The 13,493-nt window shown below is 35.2% G+C and overlaps 2 protein-coding genes and 1 non-coding gene across 3 annotated transcripts in view; 2 read left to right on the plus strand and 1 right to left on the minus strand.

Moving 5' to 3' along the window:
- Window positions 1-2,410: 2,410 nt before the first annotated feature.
- On the minus strand, window positions 2,411-2,485 carry TRNAP-UGG. The gene has a single exon. It is a non-coding gene; the product is annotated as a tRNA-Pro (tRNA).
- Window positions 2,434-3,263, plus strand: LOC21392559 (defensin-like protein 182). The gene is made up of 2 exons (XM_010112425.2): window positions 2,434-2,443; window positions 2,908-3,263. The coding sequence occupies exons 1-2, from the start codon at window positions 2,434-2,436 to the stop codon at window positions 3,261-3,263; spliced, it is 366 nt and encodes a 121-aa protein (XP_010110727.2).
- Window positions 3,264-10,503: 7,240 nt separating this feature from the next.
- The window catches only part of LOC21392561 (4-coumarate--CoA ligase 1), a 7,128-nt gene continuing 4,138 nt past the window's right edge, over window positions 10,504-13,493 (plus strand). Inside the window, exons 1-2 of the mRNA XM_010112427.2 lie at window positions 10,504-11,563; window positions 12,362-12,551. Coding sequence (XP_010110729.2) covers window positions 10,541-11,563; window positions 12,362-12,551 — 1,213 coding nt within the window. The 5' untranslated portion in view covers window positions 10,504-10,540. The remainder of the gene's footprint in view (window positions 11,564-12,361; window positions 12,552-13,493) is intronic.

A 13,493-nucleotide genomic window follows, 5' to 3' on the forward strand; every position in this document is an offset into this window, starting at 1 on the left:
TTTTTCTTTCCTTATCTACGTGCGCACTGCGTCAGCACTGACAAATACCCTTAAAATATACCATTAATGATTTTTGGGTCTCAACATCAGCCTATTAAAATTTGCCATTTTAGTGTAAGTAATTTAACAAATTATTATCGATAATTTTGATAAATATCGCCAGTGGCGGGCATAATTTAATAAATTATTATCTAAAATTTAACAAATTATCATATATAATTTAACATATTATTATTAAAAAAATAACCTATCACAATAAAAAAATAAAATTCTAAAAAAAAAATGTTTAAAGGTCAACTTTTACAATTTTCTTAAAAAATTATGGTCTTGTTGGCCTACATGGGACCCACCTCTTGTGAGTGCGGAGCTGATAGTACAGCTATAGGACAAAACCATAACAAATGGTTCACGTCCTTAAAACTACCCCCCACTTCAAATATGAGGAGGAAAAGATGAGTTTTGAATAAATTTACGGATTCAATCCCATATTGTAATAAAAGAAAAAAACAAAACCGCCCAACATGTAGTTAAACTTTGTTAGGGACACAACAATCTCATTTATTTTATAAATTTAAATTTTTAATTTTAATTTTATTACAGTTAAAAATTATTATAAAAAAATATTTAATTTTTTTATTATAATAAAAAATTCTCATATAAAATTATATTTCAGCTTGAATTGAAAATTTAAATTCACAACTAAACGAGGCCAACAATTCCACAGCTAGTTCCACCAAATGGTTCCCGAGTATAGCCCTTTATCATCGTGGTGCCTGCCATATGGGTGATTTTTCTTTTCGTATTGTTCTGTAGAAAAAGAAAGAAAAGAGAAAAAAAAATATTTAATTTAATTTGTTTCATTAGGGTGACGACGATTATTTAGCACTATTTGTTTTGTTAAACAAATTTTCTCTACTTTTTACTTTTGAAAATTGAAAGATCAAATAATGGTGGACAGCATGAATTTATAACTTCTTTTTTTATTTTCCCCTTAATTATTATTTACTCTCTAACAAACATCCTAACAAATTTTCCCTATACATGTCCAAAATCACTCATAATCTTTCTTTCCTCACCCTTTTCACTCTATCAAACAAAATCTTAGTATCATATACAATTTTTTTTTTTTTGGTTTTTTGTTTTTACAGATACAATCCACTTTTTTTTTTTTTTTTTTTTGGGATAAAAGATATAGTCCATTTATATGTTAACCAAAAAATGCATTTTCAAATTTTTTAATAAATTATTCCACCTCCATGTTCATTCATTAAACTTTTTCCTTATACATCCATTTTCAAGCGAATAAAAAAAAAGGATCTTCTTTTTATGTTTTCTGTTTCACAAATACCATAGGTTATTGAAAATACAAAATTAAGAATTTGGATCAGCAAGTTAAAATTTTACCAATTCAGAGAAAAATTTATTTTGGTAAAATAAGTACCTTATGGCAAAAAATCCAGATACACTGGATTTTGTTATCTATATGTGTGTGTGTGAGAATAAATACACATCTCTTCTATTCTCTCTACATATGTTTTGATGAAAATATACAAGAATGAATAATCAAATCTGGAAACTCAAATAATAACCTGCTGGATTACCTTCCAATTTTACCTTACATCTATTGCATGTAGGAACAGTATCTGTGATCATGCTACTTTTGGTCAAATGTTAAATTGGTTAATATACTTTGATCTCTTTCTTAAACGAGACTTATCAAGGGAAATTCCATTTCGATTAAGAAAATATTACAATAACACACCCCGAGTTTTGTCAAAATTATGTTGACATCTCTTATTCTAAACTATTTTCATCTAGTGGTTGCACGCATAGTCTAACTGTGATTCCACATGACCCGTCTCCAACCAAAGGAGTAAAGTTTAAATCCCCTCATCCCCAAGTTTCAAAAAGTGCTTATAGTTTTGGTAATGACTGTTGATTACTAATAAAATGTAAACCATCGACCTTAATATCAACGGCATGATAAACATTTTAGAGACCCGTTTATTTCATCGATTCGAGTTTATAATTCGAATTTTGCTACAGTAAAAAGGTCTCAGAAATAGTCAAATCTAACTTTTTTACTACAATACAAAGCTCTCACATAAAGTCACATCTCAACTTGAATTAACGAATTAAACGGGCACTAGGTCTAAATGGTGAACAAGTTCAATGGAAACATTGTTCTTTTCATTCAATTCTACAGGATAAATTGATCCATAATAATTTAGGGCCATTTTAGTCATTAAAGAAAAATTTGAAGTCCTTTTAATAACATAGTAATTAGTATAACGGATCTAGGTGAATTTTGTAGATTTTCAAAAGGTGTTAATCTCATTTTAGTTTGATATTTCTTCTTTACTAGGTGAGGAATTTTTCCGACATTCATTTTTTTTTTGTATTCGCCACATCAAGGTGACAGGATTCGAACCTATGGCCCTCTGTACCCAAAACAGATGCGCTAACCAGACTGCGCTACACCTCGTCTCACCTCCCCCCGGAGCATATAGATCCACCCGATCGATGAACACTTAAACCGAACTCGCCCATCCTTTTGGGCACAGGGACGAAATATATAATTTTAGTAAATCGGGTGCCCTTGTGAAGTTGACAAGGTTTGAGGGTGTCAATGTAAATATTTATTTTCTTAGGTTATAAATACAAATGCAGTTTACGCATCTTTGTCAGTTTGTCTGGAACACCAGTTATCCCTTCTCTTGGTTTAAGAGTAAAAAAAAAAAATCACCAGGCAAATAATTCGCTATTCAAGAATCAAGATTAATTTATGTATCATCTATTAAAATTTGTAGTTTGTCCCTTTAAAAATATGAAAAAAAGTATATTAAAATTTGAAATTATGTGTTCATCCTTTTTTCACTTAATTTTATTCGTTTTGTCCCTGTATAGTACTATGCGGTGTGGCAAAAGGAAACCTCTGTTCTGAGATTATGGGAGGATGTGATCCGCAATGCGGAGCGAGATGCGAAGCAGCACATCCCGGCGGGCAGTCATCCTGCGATGCCGCCACAAGTATGTGCAAATGCTTCTACCAATGCGGCCAGCCAATCGCACCGCCGCCGGCGCCAGGCAAAAGGTGCAATGTGGGATTAGGTCCATGTAGTGCTGCCTGCTATGACGATTGTTGTAACAAGAAATGTGCCGAGAGATACCCTGGTGATTTAGGAGGATATGGATATTGTTATAGCGCCATTGGACCAATTCGTTACATCACTTGTATGTGCTACTTTAGATGCCAGGACTAGAATGTACATTTTAGGCCTCGTTCACTTCGCGGATTTGAGTTTTTAATTTGAGTTGAGATGTGATATTTTCTGAGAGCTTTTCACTATAGCATAAAAAGTTAGATGTGACATTTTCTGAGAGCTTTTTACTGTAAAAACCTAAAACTGAAAATTCGAATCGGTAAAATGAACGAAGCATCTTTGCGTTAATTATTTCTCAAAAGAATAAAGAGTTCTCTCTCTTATTTTTTTGGCCTGTTTTCAATTATCACTATACAATCACATCCATATAATTTGGTCTGAAGCTTATATTTGGCTAATCTATTTAGTGAACAGTTAAGTATTCTAACCACCAATTTAACTATATTTTTAAATATTTGAAGAAGTCTAGTTACGATTTTTTTTTTCTTTTTAGCAAAGTTATTGGGCTCTAGTGGTACGCAGTACTACCTACTAATAGAATATGAGTCTCACAGCATGGGACTCACAAATGAACTAACTTTCTGTTAGTGACAATACTTAGCACCGGTAATACTTCTAAACATTTGTCGTTTTTTTCTCCTTAATAAGTGTAGTTGTGACTTTTAATCCCTTGACTTTGAGCCTTCTATTTCTTCCGACTCGTAAGAGTTGTTAGAAAAGGTTTGTGAAGGTATAGGCCCCGCATGGTGAGTGTATGACTTTAAGACCCATCTCACTCTCGATATTATTGACTTATGATTCTCACGAGTGATGACACAAAGCTTTTATAATTATCTTTAGTTTTAGATTCTCCTACGACTCCTACGTAGTGCTCCTTTATAAACATTTAAATTAAATGTTAGTGATTTTTTATTTTAATTTTTTAAATTTAAATTTTTTATGAAAAAAAACATGAATTTGTATCCGAATTTAAATTTAAAATCATGAATTTGAACTCATAAAATAAGTATTTATTTACTCAATATTTAGATTTGACCCAAAATTTATGTTTTATAATCGACAATAAATTCGGATTAAAAAAGGCCCCTGCAAAAACCCAATATGCACTTATGTATTTTCCACGTTCTTTTTTTTTTTGAAAGGAAATTCTATTTAATTAAAAGCTTATAAACAGTCATCTTAGTACAATATTAATGACTCATTAGAAGGATGGATGCACGCCTGAGGCACGAAAACAAGAGAACACCTCGATATGCTAACAACGAGCACACATAAAGCACGAATTAAAGAAACCCTTTCCATCGAGATAGGCTTTCGAGCGTTGGAGGGACAGATCACCAAATCCCACTAAGAGCACGACATAGAAAAATTCAAGCCGATCCAAGACAACCCTATCAGGAGACATACAAATGACCTTAAGCTGATTGCTGAAAACTAACAACAAACAGCAAAACAAATGAGGATCGGATGGGGAGACCACCGCCCTTATTACAAACACGAAAATTACATAAAAACAGAAAAAAAACCTTCGACCACCGCCGTTAGAAGCCTCCGGTGAAGGGCAACCGGACAATGGGCTGTTGAGGGAGATAGTTGGTCAAGAGATCTCAGCCACCAAAAGACAAACTCGCCTAACAACAAACAGCAAAACAAATGAGGATCGGATGGGGAGACCACCGCCCTTATTACAAACATGAAAATTACATAAAAACAGAAAAAACCTCCGACCACTGCCGTTAGAAGCCTCCGGTGAAGGGCAACCGGACAATGGGCTGTCGAGGGAGATAGTTGGTCAAGAGATCTCAGCCACTAAATGACAAACTCGCCTAGAAATGAAGCCCATATGTTTGGCTTCCAAGTTCCAAACCGGTTTCGATCCACCCAAACGAATGTCAACACACTGTACACCACTATCGCCAATGAGAAGCTCATGACTAGATGAGTTGGAGGACCAAGTTTCATGGCCAGGAGCCCGCGGTAAGCTCGGAGGTGGCCCTAGAACTCCAGCCGTCGTTCACTCTTTTTTCTCTGGTTCGTGTGGGGGAGAGATTTTGTCTGATCAACACGGTACACTTCTTTCTTTTGTCTAGAGTAGGATTTTGTACATATCAACCGTATTTTATCATTATTTACAAATTTTATACAACCTCCAATATCATTAAGACTTAAGAGTTTCTTCCGCTTTTAATAGAAAGAAAGATAACGAGGTTTTAAAACGCTTAATCATCCAAAACGTTTTGTCTAATAGATGAGAATTATTTTATTATAATAATTTTATATAACGCCATGAGATCGCGCATTCTATGATTTAAGAAAAATGTTAAAAATCTACTGCGCTGCATTCTTCACCTTTTCATTTCTATTTAACCAACAAGGCAACAACAATAAGATTGGGGAGAAATAAGAACATCTTTTTTACGCTCAAGTCAAATATTTATCTAAAGATATCAAGAAAAGCATACCTTTTCCTGGCACTCGCATATAGATCAAATCAAAACCTAAGTTAAAAATAAATAAACAATTTTCAATTTAACCATTATTGTTTTATAATTATTTTCATCATAAAATAAATAAACAATTTATTAATCAATACAAATATACAAAAACTTAAGTTAAAAATAAAAGAACCCACAGTTTTCAATTTTCATATATTTATATAATATATTATATTTAAAATCATAGATTATAGCATATCACACATAATATATTTAGTAATTTAAAAATATGATATAATTAAACATGGCGGATAGACAGAGAATAGAGTTGGAAACCTCTAAATCTGTTCTTGTCTTGCCGCAACGGGTTAAAATCTTAACTCATTTATAACCTGAATCTGTTTAAATTGGTTTTCCCCATCCCGTTTAAGACAGATCCTCACAGCTAAATGAATTAATGGGTAAAATTATTGTCCCTAATTATTAAGTACCGGTATTCCTGGTGTTTTAATTTTGCATTTATTTGTCTTGTGGTTTGATCTTACAATATGTGCTAGGACCTTTAATTAAGTGTTATGTCCTTGTTAGATAGTACGTACATACAACATTAAAGTCTTGAACATACTGGGACAATTTTGCACCGTTCTTTTTATAGGTTTGAACGCAATTAATTTTTTTTTTGCTATTATATATTGGTATCAGTTTAGTCTATTACTAAGTTTGTTGTTAAAAATTGAATCAACAAATGAATATAGAACTCGAAATAGAAAATAGGCATAGGAGATTGGTATCGCGGTTCGGTAATCACCTGCTCTGCGAGGCCACACCCAAATGATGATCAATCCATTAAGAACTCAAACTTATAACTCAATTGGACTTAGACTCCTCAAGACTCTCTCTGAAAACAAGACACCTATGAACTGTAATTACCTAATAGACTTGATCAGCGAGATCTCCTCGACTTACCACATTGAAATCCCTTTAACAAACATTCTCTCCTGAAAAACTCTCGAACCATTCTCCCGAAAAATTAAGGAAATTACAATCGCACACCCCAATATCACACATTCAATCAAACAAATACAAAAGGCATGCCAAGAATAAGCAAAATACTTCTCTTAAATAGACAATTTAAAACCAGCTGTCAAAAACTTCGAAGAAATCCACTTTACTCAGACTTTTGAGATCTTGAAGCCCCTTCTCCTTTTCAAAAAGCAAAACATGTTTCTTAGCTAGTTTCTGCTTCTTCAACTGTATGCGATGCAATTCGGATGAAAGAAATTGGTACATAAGAGCAGAAGTACCTGTTACAGAATTTGTTGCAACATCGGGTGCAACAGGTTGAAGTCTAGTAGCTTGATCCCCCTTAATGTCATCATAATGAAAAGGTTTTACCAGGATACCTCTCTTTACAGTACTTATAACACCTAGGTCTGATATGCCTAGAAATTCCACAATAATGACATATAGGAACAAATCTTTTTGTTGTTCTTTTTGTTGCAACAGTGTTAACAACAAATTTCTTACCTTGTCTTACCGGAGGCATTTGAGAGGGTTGCATCATGGAATTGGTAGTTGCCTTCACAAAGGTTGTCTTTCCAGAGGTCTCTTGACCTTTGTAGCCAAGTCAAAAGTGGTCACCTTTATATTTTTGTTCGGCGAGCAAATGATCCAACTTGTCCGTACTCAAGTTGAGCATTCTTAGATTCTTTTGTATTTGCTCCAACTCAAGTCTGGTTTTAACAATAATATTCTGGTGCTTTGTGGCCAAAATCTCATAATTGGTTGCTACTCTTTTCAATTCTTCCTTCTCCTTTGTATGACAAGCAACTTCCTCCTCAAGTGACTTGTTGAGTTTGAAAACCATAAGCCACTTACTATACATCTTCTTGTAAGCCTCCTAGATCTTGCGGAGACTTACTTTTTCATCATCACTATCAGCATCAGATTCAGTCTCAGAATTTGCATCATCGGGACAACTGCCAGATTTTGTTGCAGTTTCTGTTGCAATAGATTTTGCAACAGTAATATCAGAATTCAATAACTTTTTGAGGCCTTCACGGTGGCTATTCCTTCATGTTTATTTTGGAGAATGTCCCATACATCCTTTGTAGTTTCACAGGTGGGGATCAATTTAAATTGATTGACATCCACAACATTTAAAATAGTGTTCAATGCTTTAGAGTTGTTGTTTTCGAGCCGGTCCTCATCACTAGACCATTTTTCTTTTGGCTTAGGGATAATATTTTCTTCATCATCTTTAGTTGTTAGATGAGTCCAACCAGTTAAAATGGACCACCACGTCTTCTCGTCGATAGCCTTAATGAAGACTTTCATGCTAGCCTTCCAGTATGGATAGTTGTTGTTAGAGTTGTTGTTTTCGAGCCGGTCCTCACCTAGCCTCCTTCTCTCAAGATATCCATCCTGTAAAAATAACTGGTACACCTAGATCTCACAAAAAAAATTAACGTTAGTGTCCCGCTTTGATACTAATTATTGATACCGGTTTAGTCTATTACTAAGTTTTTCCCCAAATTTCATCTCCACCATGTAATGAGATGAGAATAGAGAGGCCCAAACCTGGGAAGATCTTGCTTTGGCTCTTGCCGAGGTTTCTGGAACTTCAGCATGATTCGTACTGTTAACTGTGTTACCATCGTCCAACATCACTGTAGTCTCACTGCCCATTGATGTGCTTGAATGACAAAACTTGTAAAGAAAAAAAAAATTATGGTTTCGTTTATTTTACCGATTTGAGTTTTATTACAGTAAAAAATTTTTAAAAACAATCGCATTTAACTTTTTTACTATAATAAAAAGCTCTTATATAAAATCACATATCAACTCAAATTAAAAACTCGAATCAACGAACTCAAATTAAAAACTCGAATCAACGAACTCAAATTAAAAACTTGAATCAACGAACTAAACGCATCATGTATTTCCCCAAGGTAAGATTTCCACCTTGAATCTGTACAGTGCTTGTCCAGCTGATGGTCTAACGTCCTCTAGAACCCTACCGTATTTGAGCTTTTCACCATTTTGAGGTCGCCATGCCATAATTTCCCCCGCGTAAAATGGTCTTAATGGATGAAACTGTACTTGACGAGTATCTTGGGGCAATACTTCTTTCCCTGTCAGACTATTTCTTCCAACCCAAGTTTCCATTTCTTTTTTGTCAGAGCAAAGTTCTAAAATATCAACAATTGCATTTTCAGAGCCTCCAGGACAGACAAATAAAGATCGAATAAGTAATGGAGTCGGGGAACCTAAAACCTGGCTAATAACATTTGCAATCAACATCAAAACCTGAAAGAAAAGCGGGTTGTTCAGCAACTAGAACACGGGTTTTGAACCAGTTTATATAATAAAGTCTCTGATGGTGGAATCCAGCAATACACTCCGGAATAATAGAATCCTTAACTTCATGGGTAATATCTATAGATTTTGTGGCGACCAGCTCCGGCGAACCCCTTTTCCATCGCGCCCAACCTCGGCCAGCTCCGTGGCGACCAGCTCCAACCCCCACCCGCGGCACCAGGCCCGTCGCACCGTCCCAGCGACCCCACCCAGATCTGCCAGCCCCCACATCGAGAGAGAAGAGAGAGAGATACTGAAGAAGGAGAGTGTTTTTGGAGATGAAATTTGACGAAAAAATAAGAAGAAGAAAGCTTTTCTAACGGGGGCATTTAAGTCATTTTATTAAAAAAAAAGGAGTCACGTTATGAGTCACGTGACATGTTCTGTTAAAAATTTAATAGAATTTGACGAAAAGAATTAAATTGTCACATTTTAAAGAAATTAAAGATTATTTTGCTGAAAAAAAAGATTATGAACCAAACTGTCACGTATTAACAAATTTAGAAATAATCTATGCAAATTACAAAAAAAAAAAAGATAAAAGGCTAACAAATAAAAACAAACGCACGCTCAATTCTTTTTTTATTTGTTAGCCTTTTATCTGTTTTTTTTTTTTTTTTTTTCATTTTAGAGCAGGAAAGTTGAGCGTGCGCTTGTTTTCTTGGACAAATAGTTTGTTGCAAGAGTCCCCTTAAATTTTCTTTTTTTCTCAACAAAAAAAAAAAATTCGTTCTGTCAGTTTAAAAATCTCAGAGTCCACTAACAGAAGAAAAAGCATGATTCAATTTTAATCAAAAAATAAACCTAATTTTCACTTATACCACCACAAGTCAAACGCACAGTAAACAAACATGTATCCTAAAGTGGGTTGTAGAGTAAGAAGAGAAAAAAAAAAGAGAGTTTCTCTGGATGGGGAAAATAAATTATTAGTAGTTTTTTATTTTTCAGTCGTCAAAATTATATTAAAAACTATTATTTTACATATTTTTTAATCTGATCAGATTTTAATCAGATCTAACGATAAAAAAATAACTTTACCGATACGTCAGGCCTACCGGAGAAGGTCCCATAAAAGAAATAAATTTTTAATGTTGTAGTGTCCCCTTTAACTTATGAGAGTTTCTCTAATAGAACTAGAAAAAATAAACTACTAGTAGTTTATTACTTTTCAACCGTCAGTTTTGTATTTAATTTTTATGCTAAAAGTAACAGTGTTAATAAATATTTCTTATGTTCAAAATTTTTAGGATTTTTTACGGTAAAGTAAGCTATTTCACTCCACTGATGAGAACTGTGTATTTATTATTGGATTAATTTTTAATTGTCAGATCTTAGAGTTGGAACAATAGTGTGTACTAGTGATTAAAATTAAATGTTTCTATTGGTGGAGCAAAATAACATACTTTCCCAACTTTGTGTTGATATCTTATCTTAATTTATTTGGCGTGCTTTAATTGGAGGGCCAGGAAAGGGGAGAGTGGATAAGTAGTGAGTACTAGTGAGCAAAGTCCATGAAGCATAATAAATAAGCCTCATCACCAATATTACTCGTTGCTCTAATTTGCTCAACTAAAACCTCCAATGGATCCTGCGCATCATGATCACAAAGAAGAAAATGGTCACGAACAGTTCATTTTTCGCTCAAAACTCCCTAACATTCACATCCCCAACCACCTTCCTCTCCACACCTACTGCTTTCAAAACATCTCCAAATTCAAAGATCGCCCATGTCTGATCAACGCCTCCACCGGCGACGCCCACACCTACGCCGACGTCGACCTCGCGGCGCGCCGAGTCGCCGCGGGGCTCCACGGCTTGGGTATCCGGAAGGGTGACGTCGTCATGCTCTTGCTCCATAACTGCCCCGAATTCGTCTTCGCCTTCCTCGGCGCGTCGCATCTCGGAGCCGTCACCACCGCCGCCAACCCGCTATTCACCCCCGCCGAGGTCGCGAAGCAGGCGACGAACTCCAAAGCCAAACTCATAATCACTTTCTCGGCTTACGTAGGGAAGGTGGAGGAATTAGCCCTAGAGAAAAATCACAACGGTTTGAGGATCGCGTGCATCGACGCGCCGCCCGAGGGGCGCGTGGATTTCTCGGAGGTGATGCTTGCCGACGAGAAGGAAAAACCGACGGTGGAGATCGAACCGGACGATGTCGTTGCACTGCCGTATTCTTCGGGCACGACGGGGCTACCGAAAGGGGTGATGGTGACACACAAGGCGCTTGTGACAAGCGTGGCGCAGCAAGTCGACGGTGAAAACCCTAACTTGTACTACCGCAGCGAGGACGTGATTCTCTGCGTGCTTCCTTTGTTCCACATTTACGCTCTAAACTCGATTTTGCTATGCGGATTACGGGTCGGATCGGCGATCTTGATCATGCCGAGGTTTGAGATCGGCAAGTTGTTAAAATTAGTGGAGTGGTATAAGGTGACGGTAACACCATTTGTTCCGCCGATACTCTTGTCGATCGCGAAAAACCCCGATCTCGACCGATACGATTTGTCGTCGATTCGGATGATTATTACGGGCGGAGCGCCGATGGGGAAGGAACTTGAGGAGGCCGTTAAGGATAAGCTTCCTCATGCCAAGCTTGGGCAGGTAAGAATAAGAAATTATTATTATTTTTGTTATGGTAGTTTTTTTTTTTTTTTGATTCATTTTGTTGTTGTTACGTCGTCTTCTGTTCGGACGTTCTAGGTTAACGACAATCCGATTCATTTTGTTGTTGTGGTTGTTGTTACGTCGTCTTCTGTTCGGACGTTCTAGGTTAACGACAATCCATGTTTTCAAAATTGTCTTTAATTGTAAGAACCACCAAAGAAGTCCTATGATGATCGTATCCTTTTTGTCATTAACACATACTTCAACAGAAATTGGAAGTTTGTTGAAATAACAATCTTCCAAAGTGAAATTAATAATAATTATTATTATTATTATTGTTTTTCGCCCACTTGGGATCGTTCAGTGTAAATTTTGAAGTCTTTATGTTAATTAGTGATAACACTGATTGAAAATATATATTACAACGTTTTTATTTCAGATCATTCTTATTCTTTTCGAAAGGATTTTCCATATTATAATTGCGCATAATATTCTATATATCACTGCCACTGTTAATAAAACGTAACTAACTAGAGTTGATGATAACACGACTCGTGATCTCAACAGAAAATAATGACATGAAACAATGTTTGGTAGAGGGATTCGTTCCCTGATTTGAATTATGATTCGTGGTTTGCTACAGTATTTTCTCTCACAAAAAATTCACGTAAATCGAAAATAATTTGAATCACATGATTTGAATCCTCCAACTAAACATCCATATGCCATGTCGACTATATTATACATACATACATATAACATAATATATATATATATATATTATATGTGTATTAGGGTTATGGGATGACAGAAGCGGGATCGGTGTCGATGTGCTTGGCATTTGCCAAGGAACCCTTCCCCATAAAATCTGGTGCATGCGGCACCGTCGTGAGGAATGCCAAGATAATCGACCCTAACACCGTCTTGTCACTTCCACGAAACCGAGCTGGCGAGATTTGCATCAGAGGTAGCCAAATCATGAAAGGTATCATATACACATCACTTTGATTTCTTTATTTCCCAAATCTAGCTTTTCCTCTTTTTTTTCCGTTCTATAGTAAAATATATTTTATTGAATCAGTTATCCGTTTGTCTCACCAATTTAAATTTGTTACCGTACATAATTTTTTCATTAGATATTTAAAATTTTTATTTAATTTTTTTATTTAAACACATGAGCTAAACGGATAAATTATCAGATGAAAGTTTTTATTACGTTCAAAATCGAGATTTTTTAAGAGAGAAATTATCATGAAGTAGATTAAGTACATAAAAGTAGTTATGGGGTGGCAATATTTCATTGGCACGATAAAGATAACGACTGTAGACGTTGCATATAACCACCGCATATTGCTATAGAGTATACACTATAACTATATATATATATATATATTGGTGGAAGGGCATATATTGTATATGATCTAGCGAGAAGTGGCTACTGATTTCTAGCCAGAAAGAAGGTGGGAGCAAGATGTGTCTGATTTCAATGACAATGAAATGTGCTAACAACTACAGATTTATAGTGCGCTTTTCTTTCCACCATGAATATACTGTAGATAATGCGATACACACACACACACATATATTCCATATATGAATACCAAATGTCAAATCTTACCTACCCATTCAGCAACAAGAAAAAGAAAAAAAAAATCCTTACCTACCCAAAGTAACGTGAATGACAAATACATAATAAAATATGGAGCTTTGTTACCTAAATAACAAATAAATAAATAAATAATATGGAGCTTATAAGAGTAAAATATCTATATATGCTAATATTCTATGTTTTTAGCGTTACATCTCATCAAAAGCATGTTTTTATTTACAATACGGTATATTTATATGAGCTCCAAAACAAGAATCCTAGTTTTTTTTTTTTTTTTTTTTCATAAAATGCCATAAAATTCCCAAGAGAATATAAACC

Source organism: Morus notabilis, unplaced genomic scaffold (assembly GCF_000414095.1).
Source record: "Morus notabilis unplaced genomic scaffold, ASM41409v2 Scaffold640, whole genome shotgun sequence".
In the NCBI taxonomy this organism is placed as follows: Eukaryota; Viridiplantae; Streptophyta; class Magnoliopsida; order Rosales; family Moraceae; genus Morus; species Morus notabilis.